General features: G+C 42.1%; 1 protein-coding gene across 3 annotated transcripts in view; it reads right to left on the bottom strand.

Annotated features, from left to right (window-relative positions):
* The window catches only part of MTOR (mechanistic target of rapamycin), a 125,574-nt gene that overhangs the window by 91,500 nt on the left and 11,016 nt on the right, over positions 1-23,058 (bottom strand). For all 3 annotated transcript variants that reach the window (XM_018059919.1, XM_018059918.1, NM_001285748.1), the window contains 12 exon segments: positions 20,750-20,936; positions 19,667-19,795; positions 18,730-18,974; positions 17,443-17,658; positions 16,895-17,100; positions 14,204-14,326; positions 13,350-13,439; positions 13,133-13,225; positions 12,311-12,445; positions 11,955-12,084; positions 10,342-10,592; positions 528-614 (listed from right to left, as the gene is read on the bottom strand). In XM_018059919.1, the coding sequence (XP_017915408.1) occupies positions 528-614; positions 10,342-10,592; positions 11,955-12,084; positions 12,311-12,445; positions 13,133-13,225; positions 13,350-13,439; positions 14,204-14,326; positions 16,895-17,100; positions 17,443-17,658; positions 18,730-18,974; positions 19,667-19,795; positions 20,750-20,936 (1,892 nt within the window).

Raw genomic sequence — 23,058 nt, 5'->3', positions numbered from 1 at the left:
CATCTGGGATACAAGCCCCCTCTCAGTTGTGACTGTAGTCAGAAGGCAGCAGTCAGGCGGTAGAAAGCAGCAGGGGAAAGCATCACCTTCCTCCTCAGAGTCTGACAGGAGTCCACCATATTTAATGGCCCCAGGAAGGCCCAATCCCCAGTCCTCTCTTAAGGCCATGGTTTTATAGGCAGTAAGGAAGAGGGCTTTTGTGGGAAGAGTGAAGCACTGCTGTGATATTAAAGTGAAATTGCTCTGCTGTGTGTAAGGCAAGGAACTCAAGTCTATTTCTGGCAGAACAATTACTTCAGGATTTCTCCTCAGACCTTACACCTTGAACTCTTGTACCTGGGAGCCTGTAGCTATGGCCCCTCCACCCCTTCAGGATCCACTGGGATACCATGCTCCCATTTTCTTCCTCAGGTTGTAACAGCTCTATGACGACCCATAAAAAACATGTCCACGTCATCCAAACCTGCTTCCAGATGCTCCCGGACACAAACCCCAAGGAACAGGCCAAAGCATTCATTTCTACTCACTCTCATGAGCGTGACTATCTCATCCATGTAAGGTCTGATGTGGCTCTTCACAAAGGACACCAACATTCCCAGCTGCTGGAACAAAAACTGAAACAGAGAGGAGGTCAGCAAGTTGGCACCACAAACGATGTGAAACTCCCAGGCCTACCCCGGGTCCACGTGAACCAATAAAGACAACCACGGAACTGGCTTCTAAACCACCCTATCTGCCGAGACTAAGCTTCAAAGAATGAAATTTAAAACCGTCGGCAGGAATGGTGGTGGGAGCTGAAACAACTGTCAGTGGCTTTACTCGCCAGGTGAGCCAGTTTCTGCTCAGCAGGGGCTTTAGGGCTAGACTAGCTGTTCTGAGTTATTTCTGTTACCTACTAGCTTCAAGACCTTCATTTAATTTCTCTGCACTCAGCCTCTTCAGTGGGAAAATGAGAGATAACAGTTCTTATCTCATAGGCCTGGTCTAAGAGTTAAATGTGCTGATACCTGGAGAGCACCAGAACAGGGACACAAATACTGTTAAAAGCCCAGCGAACATCATCTACTGGTGAAGGATTACTAAAAATGTAAAGAAGGACATGAAATTTTTAATTAACTATAAACATATCTTTTATTAATTTAATAATTAACTGTAAATGTATTATTTTGTTTATTTTGTCTTAATTCACTACCACTTACTTTCTAAAATAAATACATCTAACCATTATGGGCATTGTGACTCATTTGTAGTAATTAACTCAATTAATTAGGTCTTAATTAATTAGCTAATTGTGTCTCTAAGACATTGTAAACCAAAACAGCAAGCAAATTGAGGGAGGGATGGGATAAGGAGATTCTATTTAGGCTGGTATCTTGTCACTGTCAAGAGACGCCATTCATGAAATAAAGTTAGGAGTAAGGACAGCTTTGGTAAGAAATCCCAACTCTTTCCAGGTTTAAGATGTCTTCAAGGCATAGTTTTTATTTTGTTTTGATCCTCAGATAGTGCTCCATGTCAATATCAGGTAGCAAACCCATGCCCCCAAGTTTTAACAGCTCTTTGCCTTTGCTGCCCTCCACTAACAAGGATAAATTCATACGTATATATTTCCACCCTTATCCATGTTTAAAAACTTGGGTAAGTTTTAAAAATAAAGTGCTTCAAATAGTGAGTAATGGGCCTACAGAACTCAATACCTAAAGAAGTGAGATTAACAGGCCTCTTCAATTATAGGACTGGGCTCAGAGAGAGTATGGACTAATTCTCCAAGTTCAACGACACCAGTGGATTCTAAGGGGGTTAGAACCTGGTTCCACCTGGGACACAGGCTTAACTCAGTGGAACCATCCCTTCCTAACTCCTGGGCACCTTCTCACAGAACCGCTGCTGACAGTTTCTATGAAATGGCCCCCACAGTACATTACAGAGATCAAGGGACAAGAGGCTCTAAAATACTATGGTTCTTGAGTTAAATTTGTGTGATGCGCAACATAAGAGGAGGTAGAAAGTCTAAGCTGGAGGAAAAGCAGGGCACAGCAGATGGCAGGGAGGTCAGGGGAAACCTTGAGACAAAACCATTCTGATCGCGCTGTCGTTTCCCACAAGGTGTCCAGCAGCAGCCTCCCCAGTGGCTGATTCACAGGATATACACAGGCAGGCACATCAGACCCAGGCAGGGAGCCCAAGCAGTCACCTTATTTCTTCTCTCTTAGATTGTTTCACAAGCTTTTTTCTCTTTTTCCTCCTGAATATTAGTATTTTAAAAGAACACATAGTTTTGTTCCTTAAAATACTTTGCTGGTGGCTCAGATGGTACAGAGTTCACCTGCAGTGCAGGAGACCCAGGTTCGATTCCTGGGTCGGGAAGATCCCCTGGAGAAGGGAATGGCAATCCACTCCAGTATCCTTGCCTAGCGAATATGCGGACAGAGGAGCCTGGTGAGCTGCAGTCCATGGGGTCACAAAGAGTTGGACACGACTGAATGACTACCACTTTCACTTGGAGATGCCCTCCCAGGTCCCCTTGCTATGAAAAGCCTAAAAATAATGCATAAAAGATGACAAACACTGCTGGTAGATTATTTAAACTGAAACCTTTCACATAAAGCTAAACCTTCAAACAGTTACATATTAAGAAAGATGGTAAAGCCCTCCACCCCCCAATCTGTCCACTGGCAAAAGGAGACAAATAATCTGTCAGTCTAGACGTGAGGGTGAGATAGAAGAAAAAGTCTTCCTAAAAGTGTGTAATTTCAGGTCATACTCACACAATGAGTTTAGAGGGTAACTTTTAACTACCTGTGTGGCTTGAGAAACTCTAAGCCAAGAATCTAACTTCAGTTCTCCTGGACCACATGGCAGAAGCAAATGTAAACCCTCGCTGGAGAGATGCAAATTCACAGCATATATTCCAGTATTACTGCTCCAGGGGGAGCCCAGCTGAATATGATGCATGATCCAAAATTGTAAAACATACAAGGACAGACTCACAGGCTTACTGCCAGCATGACTTGGCAACAACAATAAACAACAGAATTAGACCCATCGAAAATCCTATATATACTGGAATTCAGTTCAATTCAGTCACTCGGTTGTGTCTGACTCTTTGCCACCCCATGGACTGCAGCACTCCAGGCTTCTCTGGAATTAGTGGACAGAGAATATAAAACAAACTTGCTTCAAATGCTTAAAGGAACAAGAATGAGAATTTTAAAAAATGAGTCAGGAACACGCCTATAAAAATATTAGGCATGTTTGAAAGAACCCAGGATGACTTTAGAAATTATAAAATGTAGTAGGAACTAAAAACTCAATGACAGATCAAAGACATGGTTAAAGAATCAATAAACAGAAAATGGATGTGAAGACACATTCGGAATGCATCTCTGAGACAGAAAGGTGAACTACACGATAAGAAACTAAGAGATATTAAGGAGAAAGTAAGAAGCCCCACATGTTGAATCAAATTCTGGAAGGAAAAATAGAAGTATGGAATCTTCATATTCAGAGTCCACAAATCCCCAACAAGGTAAAAAAGAGAAATGCAAATGCAGATTTGCAGTCCTGAAACCTCAGGACAACAAAAACAATGAGAAGATCCAAAACAGCCCCAGAGGAAAGGGAGACTAAATACAAAGGAATGATGATTTTTCAAGACCAACAAAAGAAGTCAGAAAACAGTGGGATAACATCTACAGCTGAAGGAGAACTCAGAATCTTATTTTCAGCTAAAAAAAGGTTTTAAAAGAGGGTGAAATAAAGATTTTTTATCAGATAAACAAAACCAGCATTTACTTCAATGGATGTAAGGTATCTGCCTTAGACAGAATGAAAATGACCCTAGGAGGAAGCTCTGAGATGGGAAAAGAAATGAAGTGGCAAATGTGGATAAATATAAACAAATATTGTTTGCATAAAATAATATAATACTGTTTAGTTTGGTGTTAAAAAAAGTGATACTACATAATATAAGAGCAAAGGGAGGTACTTTGAGCAGTCAACCCAAGTTCTGTATATTGTTCAGTGAAAAGGATAGACATAATGATTAATTTTAGACTTTGTTAAATAAGATATGTGAGTCAAAATTTTTTTATGGGTGAAAAAAATAAATTTGGACCCATTTCTCAAGGGACATATACCAAAGAGCTCAAAGATCTAAATGTAAAAAGTGAAGCCATTTAAGTATTGATACAAGAAGATACATTGAAAACAATGTATACACAAAGCTTTTCATTGTGGGATTATTTCAAATACAAAAGACTGGAAAAAATACAAACAGTCATCAGCAGGGACTGGTCAAATAGCTATGGTATGTTCACACAATGAAGTCCCGTGCGTCTCTAAAGGAATGAAGGCGTTTCTCAATACACTGCTATGGTGTGAACTCCAGGATACGCTGTTGTGAAAGTGGGAAAAAAGCAAAGTTCCAAAGGTTTATATTATGTTACCTTCTGAGGAAAGGAGGTAGTGGACAAATATTTTCTCATATTTTCAGTAATAAACAGTGAAAACGTAAAATTTAAAAACTGGAAAAGCTAGTTACCTTAGGGGGAAGCGTAGTAGGAAAAATTATAGCACCCCAAAGATGTCCAAGTCCTAATTCCTAGACCTGTGAATAAACTACTTTACATGACAAGAGGGGCTTTGGAGGATGTGATTAGGGGGTCAGGACCCCAAGATACAGAGATTATCAGGGTGGGCCCAACCTAACTACAAGAGTCCTCAGGCAGAGAGCCTTTAGCAGTTATGTTCAGAGGGAAATATTTGAGGGCAAAAAGAGAGACAAAGAGATACAGTGTTGCTGACTTTGAAGAAGCAAGGAGGCAGCCAAAGAAGGAAGGCAGCCAAAGAAGGAAGGCAGCCTCTACAAGCCAGAAAAGGCAAGGAAAAGGGTTCCCTCTAGAGCCTCCAGGAAGGAACACAGCCATAAGTGCACCCTGATTGCAGTTCAGTATGATCGATGTCAGACTTATGAACTAAAGACCTGTGAGACAATCAATCTGTGTTGTTTCAATATGCTATGTTGGTGGTGACTTGCTACAGCAACTGTGAATGACAGAGGAAAAAAGAAACAAGGTATGAGAAGCTAGTCTTTGCTGAATATATCAATCTCTTGTCTTATAGTTTTGACTTTGCAATTCTGCTAATGTCTTACAAAACTAGAACGAAAGTTGACTTAGAAAAACTCACATGAAATCTCTAAAAATTGAAAGGAAATAGCAATAAATGAATTTAACTATAAACCAAGTTGGTTTCACATCACTCAAAGGATTATTTCAAGTGACTCAACAAAGTATTTTGGTATAAATTCCCAACAGGACACATCTTCAGAACAAAAACAAATTGCAAAAAACCTTGACCTGCACTCAGTAATCATAGTTAATGCTTGGTCATTTACTGTTTATATGTATACAAAATACATACATTCTGCAATATAAAACAAGTAACTTACAGAGATCTCAGAACAAACAAATCAAGATTTTCAGTGTAACAGAAAAGAAATACAAGTATAAAGTCAAAGTAAAAAACAACTCTTTAATCTTAAATTTGAATTTGAAATATCAGTATTAAGGTATGCATTATTTTTCCTTTTTAAAAACTACATATTTCTAGTTCTGTTCACTGAGAAGGCCTAGAAACAATGACACAGCAGCAGCAAAGAGCATCCTAGCATACAAACTGCTGTCTCTATGTTTCATCTCTTACTTGAAGAAACCACAGCTCCTTGCAAGTGGCTATGCCCAGGCTGGAGTGTAAGTCTGAAGTATCTTTTTTTTTTTGCCAGAAAGAAAGTGATCAAAGACTAAGATCACTGGACAGTTTAAAAAGAACACAAAGCCAGGTAGATTGAAATAATTAGATCATGAAAAGAAGACTGTCTTCAATACATAAATCCATGCATTGGCAGTGATATTCCAAAAAATGTCAGGGGGTCAAGGGGCTTGCCTGGGTCACCTTTTGAGAGGTTGTCAGGGACCTGATTCATTACTCTGAAAAAGTGATAAAAGGAAAGAATCCTGCGTCTGTTCCGTCCTTCCTGAATGAACTATCCTTTAAATTGACTAAACTGTTGATGACATAAAGTTTTTTATAGATGATTTCTAACTAATGAACCCAGAAGGAATAACAGGAAATCACCACTTTGCAACTGCTGTTCAAAAACATTTCTAGGAAACAATAATCAATAAACACGAAATGAGATAAAGGCGGATGAAGAATGCACAATCACACCACTTGAATCCTCTGGTGAACCTGCACATCACTAGAAGTGAATCATTTAGAAAACACCTGTTTACTAAATGCCCAAATACGAAGTATATGGTACCACCTATAAAGTATTTCTTGCCGAAAGAATAAAACCTGAAAATAATGAATCCTCTGAATCTAACCGGTCTACAAGAAAAATTAAGACATCTTGACAATACAAGCAGGCAAATCCAGAATGGAAAATTCTATAGGACAAATGACCTGGTTTCTTCCACAAATACATGGAATGAAAAGCAAAAAAGTGACAGGAAAAGGAGAAGATACAGAAAGAGAATTAGATATATCAGCCAAGTGCCATATTATTTGGATTTGGCTTTGAATAAGCCAAATGTGAAAAGAAAATTTTAAGACAAACAAGGATATCTGAAGAAGGACTGGTATTAGATTACATTAAAGAATTGTAGGTGTTGTAATTGTGGTTATACAGAGAGGAGAGAACTGAATGGTGAAATATTATTTTATCTGGAATTTGCTTTAAAAAAATGCAAAATGCCCCAGAAAAAAAGGGTGTGTGAATGTGTGTGTGTGTGTCTAGGGTGGGAGGGGGGAAGGTAATAAGATGAAACCAAATTGATAAGATACTTATAACTGTTGATGAGTATGAGAATTTAATATAAGTTGTCTACTTTTTGTTTATGGTTAAAACATTCCATTACAACATAGAGGGCAAGAGATAAAAAAATGAAAGCTCAATCAAGCCCCAAAAAGAAAAGAAAGAAAATACACAAGATAGGACAAAAATAACGCACTATGTAAGATGGTGGGTATCAACCTAAATTTATCAGCGATCACAATAAATGTAACTGGACTGAATGTACTACTTGAAAGACAAAGATTTTCAAATAGATTAAAAAGTTAATCTAGCCATATTATCATATATATTATTATGAAATACCAACTTGAAGCAAAAAGTCACAAGACAGTCGAAAGTAAAAAGAAAAGACACGCATCTCCAAAAAAAGCTGGTATAACTAAATTAACATTAGGCAAAACAAATCTCAAGGTATTATCAAAGACAAAAAGGGTCTGTAAAATGATAAAAGATTCAGCTCACCAGGAAGATATGATGATTTAAAATGTGTATGCACCTAATAATATAATCCCCAAATTAACTACACTATGAGAAATTTATAAATCTATCCTTGTAAAAGAGAATTTTTATCTCACTTCTCTCAGTACTTGACAGATTAAGCAAACAAATATTAATAATGATATAAAAGATTCAAATACAAGTTTAAATCTAATAACATATGTAAAATCTTGTGCCTAACATTAGCAAATATACCCTATTCCCAAGTGCAGAGGAAATGTTTGAGGAAAACAATCAAGCATTAGATGATTAAGGCAGTTTCAGCACACATCAAAGAATCATAAACCCAAAGCAATTGAGTTAGAAATTGATATCCAAGGAAGAAATTTAAAATCCTACATTTGCAAATTAAAATACCCACTTCTAACCAACTTGATGATAAAAGAAGTCATAACAAAGATTAGAAAATACTTACTTCTGAACAGTACTGAAAATACATTATTTAGCAACAAAAAAGGAATGAACAATCTGAACAACATAGATGGACCTCAAAAGTGAAAGAAGCCAAACACAAAAACACCGTGTATGATTCTAATTCTATGAAATGTTCAGAAAAGGCAAATCTACAGAGACAGAAAGTAGGTAAATGGTTGCCTAGGGTTGAGATAGGAATGGAAAATGACTGCAAATGGTTAGGAGGTTTCTCTCTGGGATTACGAGAATTTTCTAAAATTAGATTGTAGTGATGTTGCAACTCTGTAAATATACTAAAAATCAATGGATTTTACATGTAAGAAGGATATAAGAAGGATAAATTTTTATGGCATGTAAGTTTCACCTCAATGAAGTTTTTGAATGCAGTAGCTACATTTAATTTACAAATTAAAATACCACTTTTAATTTAACTTGGAATTAACAGATTACATTTAGACAAGGAGAAAAATCAACCATCAAGAAGCTAATATCTAATAATTCTTTTTTAAAGCAGAAATAAGAAAATAGGAGGAAAGTAATAGTAAAGAGCAGATTAATGAAATAGAAACAAAGATATAAGAGAGAAGAGAAACATGGGACTTCCCTGATGGTCTAGTGGCTAATACTCCCAACGCAGGGGGCGCAGGTTTGATCCTCGGTCAGGGAACTAGATCCCACATGACACAATTAAGAGTTCCCATGTTGCAACTAGATCCCTCATGCTGAAACTAAGATCCAGGGCAGCCAAAAAATAATACACATAAATTTTAAATTTTTTAAAAAAGAAGAGAAACAAAAGCAAAAATTGGTTCTTTGAAAAAGAAAAATACTATGACAAACCTCTACCAAGAAATTAAAATATAAAATAGTGAACAACTTCATACAATAGATTTTATTATTCAGATAAAACAAATACTGTCTTAGAAAAATGTGACTCAAATTGTCTTAAGAAGAAACAGAAAAGCTAAACAGATATTTGAAACTGTGGTTAAAAAAAAATTATAGGTCAATTCCTCTCAGGAACACAGATGTAAAAATTCTAAATTACATATTAGATAGGAAATCAATGTATTAAAAAATATAACCAAGATGATTTTGACACAAGACATCAAGGGTATTTTAGCATTAAAACACGTATCAGTGTAATTCAACATATTAATATATTGAAAGATAAAAATCAAATGATTATCACAAGATTAAAAAAAAAGCATTTAATAAAGCTAATACCTATTCATGATAGAAACTCTTTAGCAAATAATACCATAGAGGAATATTCATAACCTTTAAAAAGCTACCTATCAAAAATCTACAGCAAACATTATGTTTATTGATGAAATTTTAACTGCAGTCCCATTACATCAGGAACAAGATTAAAGGTTTCCTGTATTACAGTCTACTCAACACTACAGTGAAGGTCCTAAGAATGCAGTAAGGAAAAGTAACAACAGCTTTACAGACTAAAACAAAAAAGGCAAAACTGCTTTTTATTTTCTGTAGACTCTATGATTATCTAGAGTGAAAACCTGGGAAAATATACAGGTAACTTATTAGAATTAGTAAGAAATCAATGAGGTTGATTATGTAAAAATAAACTGCACTTGTACACTCCAGGAGCAAAGTTAAAAAATACATTTCCTAAAAAACACACTCTCTCTTCTGAATGTACATCAAGTTGACCATATGATCAGAGAAGGAAAAATAATTACTTCCAATATTTTTTAAAGGCAGTACTCTGACTGTATACCCTTGTGGAATATATTCGAAGAACAGTAGGAACTGCAAAGCCACTTTGAACTGTATTCAGTAGGTTTGCTGTAGGTAGTGGTACAGGTACGGTAATCACAGAACCACGGTGAGGGCTCTACGGTTTAGAGAAAGAAAAAGACCAAGAGAGGAAGAGGAAGGGAAAGGGGAAAATTATTCTTTACAGAAAAATGCCAGCTATTAGAAGCAGAAGGAATAAAAGAACTAAAGTCATTACTTTACAAACAGCATGATAACTGATTTCAGCAAGGATCCTCAATGGAGGCTAAAATCACTGGGTGAAAGGTAGCTGGGGAAGAGGACAGTCACACAGTCTCCAAGTTATCACCCCATATGCTACTGATGACTGAGGGAAACAGGTAACTTTACATGGAGAGATCTGATAGACACCAACCTTACCACAAGCTCAAACTTAGGACCAACAATAACAGGACAAACCGACATTACCAGATCCAATAAGAAGTATTGTAACTGCACCTCTGGAGTATTCCCACAAGTGTGTGACTTAAATCTAGTCATGAAGAAGAAATCAGAAATCCACTGTGGGATGTTCCATCAGATTACTGGACTGAACACTAGATTACTGAGAATAACAATGCTGTTCCGTCCCACCAGCCACTCATCTTTTAGCCATCCTGAATGGTATGACAGGAAGCTGGGCTGAGCTGATGAATCCTGCACACCTAGGTGTCAGAAGCTCAGGGAAGTAACGGCAAGCAGAGTACATAAGGAAGCCAAGGCACAGATGGACCTTCCACAGAGGCACTGGGCAGGGAGGAGCAAGGGCCAGGGGTTTAGGCACTTACTTCCCGGATGGCCCCGTCACAAACCCGAATGACATTCAGGAATGTGGGCATGACCTGGGGCAGGAACTGCACGCACTTGAGCCCCAGGGACTTGAAGATGAAGGTGATGGCCTGGACGACCATGGTGTGGTGGTGAGAGAGGGACTGGTCTCGGAAGATGCGCATCAGGGCCACCATGGACACGGCCGGGTAGAACTCGTCTAGAGGCAGGTTCCCCATGTTGACCAGCATCTCGCTGGTGCTGTAGTCAGCTAGGACCAAACAGCAACGAGGGTCATGAGCTACACGCGACTCTCACTGTGGACAAACCATGGTTAACAACAAACAAAAACCCTCCAGACACTCATTAGCATTCGCGTCTCTCTCCCTGCCACATTCTAACAGCACTGGGAATACAGGGTATATTAGGAACCAATGAATAGGCTCTCACCATGAAGGACACACAGTTTTTGGCTTGTCTGTTATCTAAACTATGAAAGCCTAAAACAGTACACGATGGGTTTGCTTTAAATTGCTGTGTTTAATTTAGCTTCTTATCATTCCAGTTCACAACTTTGTAGCTGAAACCATCAATAAAAATAATTACTTCCCCAAGTGAAAGTAAGGGGGATTAAATTAGGCAAACATCTGTTCAGCAGTTGCTTGGTCCCCCTGGGGAATTGAGACAAGTTAGCAACAAATGCTACCTGACCTGAACAACAAGGATCTCAAGGACTGGGGGTGGAAGAGGGTATGGAGGGTGGGGGAAGGGGTGTTTAGCAGCACAGTAAGGACACTGAGAAACAGAACATCCAAGAGACTGGATGACATGGTGCTGAGGGTAGAGAACACCTGGAGGACATGGCTCGGGCTCTGCTTGACAGCCGGGGGTCTGACAGGGCACCGTCACAGGCACACTTCTCTAACATACGGAACACACTGGAAGCAGAAGGAGCCCATCCACAGAGTTCAGAAACAAATTAGTTTCTTTACTTATTTATTTATTTTATTTTGCTGAACTGGACGGGGAAGCCACTGCTGAACTTTCCTACTTTCAGATAAGTCTGCCTGATGGAGACAGTGGGTTAAGTCTAGAAAACTTGCCAGCATCCCCAGGCCCTACCCAATCTCTCAGGCTATTTATCTAAAGGCAAAGAACTCCAGGGCCAGACCACTTGATGGAAAAAGAACCGTGGATTTGGGTTGCTACCTGCTTTTCTATGCCCTCTGAGCCTTGCATCAGATTTTCCTATCAATTAAAATTGGGAGAATCAGTTCTACCCTCGTCCTCCTTGGGTGCCACGGGAAGAGAAAACATCAAACAGGCACTAAGAAAGACAGATGAACAAAGGTGATGGGGTAATAATTCACCTCTTTCTCATCGGCACAAAAAGTGAGCACAGACATAGTCTGTTAACCCTTAACAAAAAACGTAGGCAAACAGGGAGACTCTAGACACAGCGCCCTTCCTATGATTCAAGAGGAAACTACTGACGTTCCATTCAAAAGTCACCAAGTGAACCAGTGAGGGATCATTTCATAGTTATCCAGCACCAGGCTCTTTCTAAACACGGCCAGTGAGGGCTTTGTGAGGCAAGCACTTGGCAAGCCACTCACGGGTCCCCTCAACTTACAAGAATCTTGACTTGACTTGGACTCTGACAGGCTGACGGCAGAAGCATCCCGGGACTGGTCAATCATGCCAATGTTCACTTTGTGCTTGTAGGGATCCAGTGCCCCTAGAAGCCCCAACACACGGATAGCCTGCGTGGGAAAGGGGCGGGAGAAAAGGAAAACATTCATCACAGCACCTGACTACAACAAAACAGCGCTCACGGACACTCCTCTCCCATTCCCAGCTACAGGGACAAAACGGAAAGGGACAGGAAGTCTCATCAACACCGCTGGAGCATGTTAATGCCGCAAACATCTCCCGCTCTCTCCATTCTCCCAGCAAGTCTGTAAAGACTAAGTCTGACAAGCTTCCTACCTCCCGCCGTGTACCCTGGTTCTGCTCAGTCTTCAGAAAGTTCAGCAGCACCTCCAGCAACGTGGGGTACTTCCTGTAGGGCTCGACCACGTAGCCGGTGCTGGCCACCAACTGCCCCAGGGTCCACAGAGCCACCTGGACAGGAAAAAGGTCACATGACTCATACAGCCAGTAAGAGAGAAAAGAAAACATACTTCGTATTCTTTGTTAAATGGTTGTAACAAAGAGTTAAAGGCTATTACAAGAAAAGAATTTCCAGTGAAGACATTAAACATAAACACAAATCCCGAGAGCTGGGACATTAAAAACAAGGCTACAAACCAATACAACCGTTACTGGATCAAAGCTAAAGAGCAGTCCTGCCTTTCTCAAAGGAAGTACATAGTTCTTCTCACCATGGATAATTGATAGGAGAAGTCTGACCCAAAAGGAAATTAAGGTTGGTCTTACTTTTAGTCTAGGCACCTAATGATCTCAATGACCAAAGAGAAACTAGGTCTGGGGAGGGTGGGCTGGAGCTCTGTTGGCCTCTACAGCCAGAGGCCAAGGCACTCTTTTTCTTTTTAGGGGGCCGGAGCTCTGATGGATGATCTGTAATTTTTTTTTTGTCTAGAGGAAACGGAACCGGTCAGCTCTAACACTGACAGCAACTCTGGGTCAGGATGACAGCTAATTCGGTTCCAAGTTTTTCTTCTTTTTACTAAGTCAACAAATGTTTCTGAGTACCCACTATGTGCTAGCCATTGTTTGGGGACACTAAGGTGACAGAGGTCCCTGGCCTCATGGGCCTGTCCTGTTCAAAGAGGAAGTAGTGTTACTCACCTGCCTTTTGGCCAACAGAGAGGAGTCTTGGAGCATGTCCATGATGATAATAAAAAGTTCATCAACCCATTTCCTCATTTCGAGGCCACTAACCTACACAATGAAAAAGGAGGTGGCAGACAGCATTAGAAATGATGGCATTAAGAAGTATTTTGACCTCATCAGAGGTATAATCACATTCTTCCCATCCTACGGAAAAAAACAGTTGTCACCTTACCTGAGCCAACTCTCCTATTGTAGCCAAGACATTATTGATCACACCTGGGTTTGGATCAGGGTCTGGATCTTTCAGTTTCAAAATTAAAGCCTATGGAAGAAGGTACAAGAAAATGAATGCTGGTGAGAGCTGACTAGGAAACTTCTTTTCACATAAGTAAAGTTCACCCCAGAGCCCATCTCAGACACAGATAAATTACTTCTCCAGCTTTATGAATCCAGGGTTCCTCTGGAATGTAAATTCTCCTTTCTCCATACTGTACACAAGTCTGACGTAGGCAGGAGCTAGGAAGTGCCATGATTTACAAATGTTTCCCATGCCTTTTCTAAACTGCATCTGTGTGACCATGTACCCAGATTCACATAGGTTGTGACACACTTCACATGACTCAACATATTCAGATTTGAAGGTTGTCTCAGATAAATATATATTTTCACCTGTGTCCTGCGGCATATAGGATCTTAGTTCCCTGGCCAGGGCTTGAACCTGTACCTCCTGGATTGGGAGTGCAGAGTCTTAGCCACTGGACCACCAGGGAAGTCCCACTGCCTCAGATTTTAAAGCTCACTTATTTCTTCACTTTGGGGGAGCTACTTTATGCTGCTATTTTCTCCTCTCCAAGCACATTTGATAATTGATGATGTGCTTAAAACACTACATCAGGAGGGGAGCGCTTTCCTGCAACTGGTGCAATTCTTGGTATTCTTGAGCTGCAGGTGCTTGATGGGGCTCTTGTCCCTAAGTGTGGGACCAAAGAAATGATCTACTTTGTTCAGTGTACCAGTGAACAATGAAACACTCCCTCTGTCCCAAGATGGCCTGGAGAGAGAGTACCTGTCTCTGTGGCAGATTACCTTCAGAATAGGCTCCATGTAGGGGCGGATGAGTCGTGGGGCGTTGGAGACCAGGTGACCCAGCATTCGGGCACTCTGCTCCTTGATTCTTCCAATGCCGCTGTGCTCCAGCTCTGTCAGAATCTGTAGGTAAGAAAGGCTCTCTATGGCAGAGGAAACTCAACAGGTGCTGTGTGTCTGAAGGGAGAATGAGGTGGGGACTAGAGGAAGGAACCAGAACTGGTGATACGCCACAAACAAGGCCATCTCTGCCGCGCACACAACAGTCCTGGAGACAGCAGGGACAAGAGGAAAAACTGCCTGAAACCAGCCCTTTCTCCGTCTGTCCTAGTGCTCCACGGGCCCTTGGTCCTCTGTGAAACGCAGCATTTAACAGTGCAGGCAGCCATAGGAGACTGAGAAAACACAGGGCTCACTGTCAACAGAGTTTTGCAAAAATAAAGACTGATGGAAGGGCTCTTCGCAAAAAAAATCTTTGCAGATTTTTTGGAATCTTTGCAGATTACAGTCAGCAAATTACTCAGAGTAGCTATAAATAATAAGAATGGAACCAAAGACAGATGATGTTGAAAGAAATACCGAAACTCAGCAGTGGTTCCGGGTACCTCTAGATAAGCCTAAACAGGGATCATACCAACAGGATCCCCTTGAATCTTAATGAACAGAGATAACATGTGTGATCTAACCAACCTGCTGAAAACACCAGCAAATCAGCATGTTTTGCTCCTGGGTACACAGACACAAACAACTTAATATAGACAAACTTCTGGAGAGCTGAAGTTGCCAGAAGGAAACCTCTGCACAGTGGGAAAAGTGAGAAACAAAGCTCATGTTAACTCAGCTTCCCAGAGGAGGAGTCCCCAAATTAATGTTTTGTCTTAGATTATTGCTTTAATAATCCCAATTTCCTGGATGCCCCTAGCCTGTTGTCAGTAGGTCACAACAGACAGCAGTGAGAAGGGATGGAGAGGGATACTAAGAACAGACCTGTAACTGCAAGAGATGACTGTCTGGGAGGAAACGGCTCCAGGGAGGAATGCACAATTCTCTGGGACAGCTGGTGCCAAATCAGAGAGTCCTCAATTTACTTGAGAGCCAAAGAGCATTGCTGAGCAAGGGCAGTGGGTAATAACAATACCCAGTGCCCTCCCTGATGATCAAGACACCAAGAAGAGACCACAGCACACTTGGGTACGGTCCCTTACCAAGGCATGAAAATGTGTAATTCAGCATGGGGAAACTTGTATCAAAGTTTAAAACCAAGAAAAATTATTTAAAATTTTTCCCAAGCAGCCCTTGTTTTATTCATTCCTTTTGCTAATAAAGCGCTTCCAGATTTGAGCTCTCTGATAAAACAGAAAAAATAAAATGAAATAAAATTTTGGTGTTTCAAGGGCTGAGTTTAGTACAGAGTAAATTCATTTAATGATGCTTCACATTTTCCAGTATCAGAAAAATGAGAAGGCCTGACAGCTTACTGTGAGCTTCTCGACGACAGAGGCTACCCCTGGCTGCTTCACTGACGTGCTTCCAGCACCCAGCAGTACTTGGAACATAGCAGGTGCTCAAAACATCTGTTGTCTGAATAAACATACTGATATTCTCATTAGGAATTATATCCTTATCAAGCTTACTTAGTACAGTTTGAGCTGGCAGGCTCAACAATGATTTCTTTTCCTTCCCCAAACTTTACTTATTTCAAGAAGACTTAAAATGATAGGCACCCCTAACACAGGCCAGCAGTTAAGAAATAAACCATTAACCTAAAAGCATACGTGACCATATACGTATAATATTTATTTGTTCACTGATGACTTTATTCACTGTCACTTTAATTACGATAAATTGTGAATAAATGATATTTCTTTAGGGTAAAAGTTACATATATTTATAATTTTCTATGTTTAAGTGCTTTATTTGTTAGAAGCGTTTATTTACTTCAAAAGAAACCATGGGGAGGGTCACGAAGTTGAGGGTGAGGTAGGGACAGGATGGAGTGAAGGGACGGGAAATGACCAAGTAAGCCACGCCGAGACCCAGAGAGGTGGGTGGAAGTAACGCAAGGCAGGCAGGACTGGACCCCAAGCATTGCTCACCAGGTGGCCAGAGAACTTACTTGGGTAGATGAAGACAAAAACCAGGGGACAGGTTTCAGGAGCCCAAGCAGCAAGGTCAACTTGAGGCTCTAGTCCAATCAGCTGAGCTTGGCCTCTGGCATTATTGAGCAAAGACAGCCAGGGAGCCAGGGACCACAGAGCAGGGCAGTGATAATGAGAAACAGAGCTGGGGCCTCTCTTGTGCTTGGCCCCTGTGGATGGCCTGGCATCAGTGGGAGAATTACGAGGGGAAGGATAGGGAGGCACTGTGCTGACTGACACCCTCTGCAGCAGATGCAGAAAAGAGGAGCCAGAAGTGGATTTGCTGGTGACTTGCCAGGAAAAAGGAAGAGCTGCATGAGAGGTCACCCTGGGCCTAGGAGGCCTCCTGGAGTCACACTGACAAGAGGCCTGTGAGGTGATAAGCACGTGAACTACAATTACCAAGCCGGGAAAACATGTGGACTCTTGGCACCAAATGTGGGTTCTACCAGGAGTCTCAACCCTTCTCCCCCTTCCTCCTCTCTTTCCCCAAACAGTGCTCACAGGAGTGTGCCCTCCCCACCACCCCGAGGGGTGGCCATCACACCCTCACCTGGATGAGCATCTTGCGCAGGAAGGGCATGACAAAGGCTGGGTTCATGCTGCTGAGCCGGCCCACAGTGCAGATGGCCAGCTCCCGGATCTCAAACACCTGGTCATTCAGAGCCACGAACAGGGCCTGCAGGTTCTCTGCCTGGGCCAGGTGTGCGTCAAAGCGCTCGTCCAGGGACGCCAAGACACAGTAGCGGATGTCGGGGTCTGCAAGAGCAAGTGAGCCTTTCAGTGCTTCTACTCCTTCATCCCTCCAGTCCTTTCCCACGTCTGCCTCCACTGCCATCATCCTAGAGAGGGGACTCCAGACACCCTCATCCCACCGAACTTGTCATTTTCTCTACTGACAGGACAAAGATGACAGAACTTAAGGCTGATTATCTTACACAATAGGCTGGCGTGGCCAAACCTAATGCCTTGCCAGAAAAGGAGCTGGACATCAGCTTGTTGAGGCTGCAGGATTCCAGAAGGGCCACGCAAGGAAACTGGCTACTTCTAACTGCACCTGGCACCTACACTTCCCTAGACTGCCTGCATCTCAAACTTTACCAGGATCAGTTATCCCAACCACAAGCAGTTTGCTGAGCACATCTGCCACCACTTGCACTGCAGTCTGGCTGACCACATGAGCGTGGCCACTGATGAGGTGGACAGAGGGCGTGAGCAGGCGGGAGCAGGTACGGGCGGCCTCCATACGGATCTCCTTGTGCTCGCTGTTCAGGAAGTGATCCGCACAGTGGCGGACAAACTGGGTCAGAGAGTGGCCTGGATACAAGGGCAGAGAGAAGACAGAATTAACACCGCTGCTTTGGACAGCAGCTCTGAGACTCACTGGCTGCGATTTCCACTTAGTGTCTACTAATTTAATTTTCAACAAGATACTGATCAGCAAGATACTGACCCAGAACTCTTCTCTCAAATTTAAAAGGTAACAAATGGGATTCTAATGGGCAGAAAGGCAGATGGAGAAGGAAGTGGGAGACGTACAAAAGACAGTTCCTCCCTACTTCCATCCTAATCTTTTATTTCCTTTGAAAAATGAATTATTTTGTTTTATTCTGACACTGTTTTACATATTCCCAGAGAGAAAAACCATTTTTGATCAAATTTACCTTGTCTATTTCAGTTTCCAGATTCAAATACCAAAAAGAGAGTTTGATGTAGGCTGAGTTTAACTATAACTCCTTGCTATTCATTAGAAATAAATTATCTTGAGTGTTAATCAGTGTAACTGGAGGAACTGACACAGGAAATCATGGACGCCGTAAGTACTCAGATAGCACATCTAGACTTCTTATACTTGCTGTTTCTCTGTAGTCTTGACCAGTACTACCTACATGATCTTAAATTTCATCTACGTGTGCATTTTTCTCTCCTGAAATATATCTCCCTAGGGCGTTAATGTGGGTTTTTCTGTAGCTTGGAATTCCAAACTGAACTGCACAGTACAGTACTCTTGGAAATCATACAGCCATAGTAACGAAAACACCCCAAGCCCTGCTTATACATTTTAAAGCATTAAACACCATCTCAGCTACAGGGAGGTTAAGAAGGTGCAGAGTCCACCTCTGCAGCATTAGTTCTTTGGATTAATGCATACTATTCTTCAAAATATCTGTACCCCCTACCCACTTTTCCTGTCTTTGTATGAGACAAAGAAACAAAGATAGGAATTAACAATATATGGAAAGAATACAGGAAGGATGAGCTGCTGCAGAATCAGCCACCCTGTCTCCAGGACCCAAGCAAGAGCCAGGGATTCTAGGCACCCTCAGTCTCTTCTCCAGGTTCCCAGTATCACTGACTTTCTTGGCAAGAGTCACCACAATTTCTTACCTTCAAATTCAAAACTGCCGAGAGTTCGGAGAGCAAGGGTGATGCTGCCCACATCACTGGCCTCAGGGAGGGTCGTGAGGCCAGGGGAAGCCAGCTGATGGGCCAGGCCCTTGGGCATGCCTGGGTGCCGGAGGGGTTTGTGCATAAGGACCAGGGACAGCATCTTCAGCAGCCCATCTTGGATGTCCTTTTTCAGCTGTGGAATCTGACGGCTCAGGTCGTAGAGCACAGCTGTGAGGGCAGGGCTGAAGGGTGGGAAACCAGTCACGACAAGGGCATGTGACATCTGATCTGTTCTGGAGAAGAAATAGCCCTTTCTCTCCAGGATGGGGACTGGGTCCCATCTCTGCTTGGTCTTTACAGCAGAAAGAATACTATAAAATTAAATATATATCCTAAACTCTCTTGGCCTGATTCCGGATTTCAAAACAATCTATGATTTTGTCATGAGCAAATCTGTTTACTATAATTTAGCCACTAAAACCAAGTCTCAATAAGTCACCTGGGAAGCAGATTGACAGCATCATCCTTATTTTATAGATGAAGAGAACGCAAGTGTAGGGAGGGAGCTTAAGTAATTTGCCCATAATAATATAAATGACAACTGCAAACATTACCAGAGCACTTCTTAAACACACAGCACTTGGTGAACTCTTCTACTTAATCCCCAGGACAAATCTAGACAATAGGAATTGTTATTGTACCCACTTTTCAGACTAGAAAGCTAAGGCACAGAGAAGTTAAATAATTTAGTTACAATCACCAAGCAAACTAGTGATGAAACATGGATTTGAAATCAGCCTGTGTATTTAGTGTGAGCTATCCTACCTAGTCAATTTTATATGCCAACAGCCTCTTTCTTTCCACATAGACCCAGGACTGTGGCTCGAGCCTCATACTAACTGAGACAGGGACAGCTCAGGTTCCTGGCACCTACCTCAGGCCCACTGCCAGCATGGGCTCCAGCAGCTCCTTGATGTCCTGTTGGATGCCTGGCCCCATGGCTCGGGCCAGCATGCTGATGCAGGTGAACACTGTGGCATCCACCTGCATAGCCTTCTGTCTCCTGCAGAGAACCCAAGTGTGACCAGTTTAGACATAATGGCATTTTGTGATGTGCTACCTCAAAATCACCGTGGCGCAAGGAGGGCAGGTTACCCAAACAGGGCCACCCCATGTGGGTGTGCAGGTGACCTGGGGGGCCCATCACACTGCCGTCACTGCAGACTTGTAGATTTACAACAAATGTCCAGCAGATGGCAGTAAAGTCTCCTGAGTAAGGGGCCCCACTTCAGAATTCACACAAAAGGCGCCACGAGGGTCAGTGCGGTGCTGGCCAAGGTACCGATTTAGGAAGCAAACTGAGCAACATGCAGGTCAGAGACCAGGGGTGAAGGGCACAGCCATCATATGGGAAGAAATTCTTCTCCCTGTGAGGAGAATGCTAGGCTTGAGATGGGCGAGGCTCAGTAATTCACTAGCACAATCTGCTACTAACACAGGGAACTATGAAGACACAATTCTAATGAACTCTGATCCCCTGAGACTTAGAGAAGATACCCCAGCCTCGCCACTTTGCAGGGTGCTGAAGGTCTTTCTCATATTTTATTCATTGGGAGGTTTCGAGAGGAAGAATAATGTATCCAACTTTAGTGATGAGGGTAAGGGTGACCATTAGGTCTCCTCACTTTCAGTCTGGGAATCCTCACTTTAGTTATCAGGTAAGACCTTTGAAAGCCAGAGAAAAGAAAAGAACTAGGAGATTCCCAGTAAGTAATATACATATTGAGAACAGCACTGGTATCTAATACGTTCACAGGTATTCAAGCTTCCCAAATATTTACATCGATGTCACTTCATTTGGAAAAGGCCAGAGCTCAACTGAGGAAGGGCTATTCATTATATAATTTGCTGGTTAATGATGCAGAGAACAGGATTAAGCTCCACAGAAACTGGGATGGAGCATCCTTTCTCTCCAACCAAATGGGGTGGAAGGTGAAATATTAATAAAGATGCTTACTTATGGGCGAAGTCCTTAGGGGGCAGGGCTGCTCGGATAATGTCCAGCACACGAGGTAAATAGACCTTGAACTCAGACCTCACAGCCACAGAAAGTAGCCCCAGGGCTTGAAAGGCTGCTGTCCGTTCCTTCTCCTTCTTGACGCAGCTCAGGACATGGTTCATGGTATCCTGGAGGTACTGGGTATCTGAGCACAGAAATGACAAAGTGTATATGGCTCAAGGTGAGGGCTGGTCTCGGCGTCAAGGTCAGGGTTCCTATACAACATGCAATTTAAGAATAAATCAAGAAAGCCTGTTGGAAAGACATTAAAGAGAATTGAGAGAATGTACAAACCAAAGTCTTATGCTTGATAATCACTCCTCTGATAAAGCTTTTAGAAATATTAGAAATATAAGCTGTCTTTCTCCTTTAATAAAAAAACTTAATCACATTAATTGTCCCCATATGTGTTACATTTTGAGGGAAAAGATTATATGCTCTTGTTTAAGAAATATATGTTAAATCTTGGTTTAAAATAAGGAAAGGATCAACTAAGCTATTTTATATTGAAATTTACACTAATATTGAAAATTGTTTCCAATAAACAAGCCATTCCACTCAGCCTAAGCCTAGAAATCACTTTGCTATCACCTAGAGAATTCTGTACAGTTATACTTAATAGAATAAGATTCAGCCTGTAATTTGGAAAGCCTCATGTGTATTTTCATTAAGTTTACATAAGCCAATGTGCACGGGTAGGTGATTCTTGGGCAATTTAAGCTAAAGTGTTATGACTCCTCAGAAGGCTGGAGCTGCCTGCTTCATGCCTTGCTTCTGTTTCTCCTCTTCCATCTCATCGGCCTCAAGGCCATGCACCGGCAGCACATACATTGGAGTGGAGAAGGAGAGACCATACGTCCACTATCCCCGAGAAAGTGGGGGCTGTGGAGGGCCACGAGGGCCGCACTCAGCAACACGCCACTGCATTTCTGCCATCGATGGATGTCTCCTCTCACAGCTCATGGCCAGATGAGGTGAGACCACACGTCCCCCATCCCCGAGAAAGTGAGCACTGGAGAAGGAGGGCCACCAGGACCGCACTCAGCAACACACATCACTGCGTTTACACCACTGAGGAATGTCTTCTCTCACAGCTCGTGGTCAAATGAGTTGACCTCCTGCCAGCTGAGGCACGCTGGGGCTTGAAAACAGTCGGAAACCAAGGGGATACCACCCTCAAATCAGAGTGCGTCTATGAGGAAAACTAGACCTTCACAGAAGAGCAGTGTTTCAGCAGGAAATGAGCTTAAATCATGGTGGCAATTTCCTTTTCCAGATTTAGCACCCCAAGAGACTAGGAATCTGGCATTGCTAGAGATTCTAGCCCAAACCCAAGGGGAGTATTTTTGACATTCCCAAGGGTTACATCATTAGGAAGTGCAAGCAATGACTTCCAAACTGTTAAGCTTTAAAAAGTGGCACTTTCCCAATGAGACTGTACTTACGCGGGCTGCCCAGGCTGAATTCCAAGGACATATTTTAGTATATTTAATAAAACAACAAAAACCCACATCAGAAGAACAAACTTGGGGGCCTTCTGAGTCCTTGTATCCTGCTGCTAGGCCGTCTCTTGAACTTACTAGGGTAACTGCTTACACAATATGCCAGACTTTGATCATATATGGCCTACTTATTACTCTCTTTTGAACCACAGACTTTCAAACCAAGATCATTTAAAGCTCTACTGAATAGAGGCATGTCTGCTTATTAAAAACAAAGAAAAGCTGCTGAGCACCAGGAGAGAAGAATGGAAACCTGAAAAACTACAGGTGATTTTCATTACATCCTTTCTTTATGGTTCAGTGATTTTATGTAGCTATTTGTCTCATCCTCACTCAGCACGGCCTGTGCTCACACCCCACACATTAACACTTCACCAGCTGTTATTGTGCCACTGTCTCATCCGAGCTGAGCAGTGTGAGGTGAGTCTATGCCAGGAAAAGGCATCTGTGGAGGGGCAGGCTGGCCTTCCGTTTCCCATCTCGGCTCTCACTGGGTCCTGTACACTTATGAAATGCAGGCAGCGTGCACCACAGTGAAGACCAAAGAGATGTAGGGCTAAGGTCTCTATACCCAGCAAGGAGGGAGATGAGACCAGGATGTTAAGTATGAATAGGCAACTGGAGTAATAGTATAATTTTTACCTTTACCTTATTATTAAAAAGGCTTTGAAGTAGCCAGAGGAGCCAGCAACAGTAATGGTTTCTATTTCTTGGAGCTCACTCTGCACCAGGCACTTAGAAAGGTGCTTAGACATTAAGGCAGCC

This window comes from Capra hircus, chromosome 16, assembly GCF_001704415.2.
Source record: "Capra hircus breed San Clemente chromosome 16, ASM170441v1, whole genome shotgun sequence".
NCBI lineage: Eukaryota > Metazoa > Chordata > Mammalia > Artiodactyla > Bovidae > Capra > Capra hircus.
This window is presented reverse-complemented; position numbering and strand designations above follow the sequence as displayed.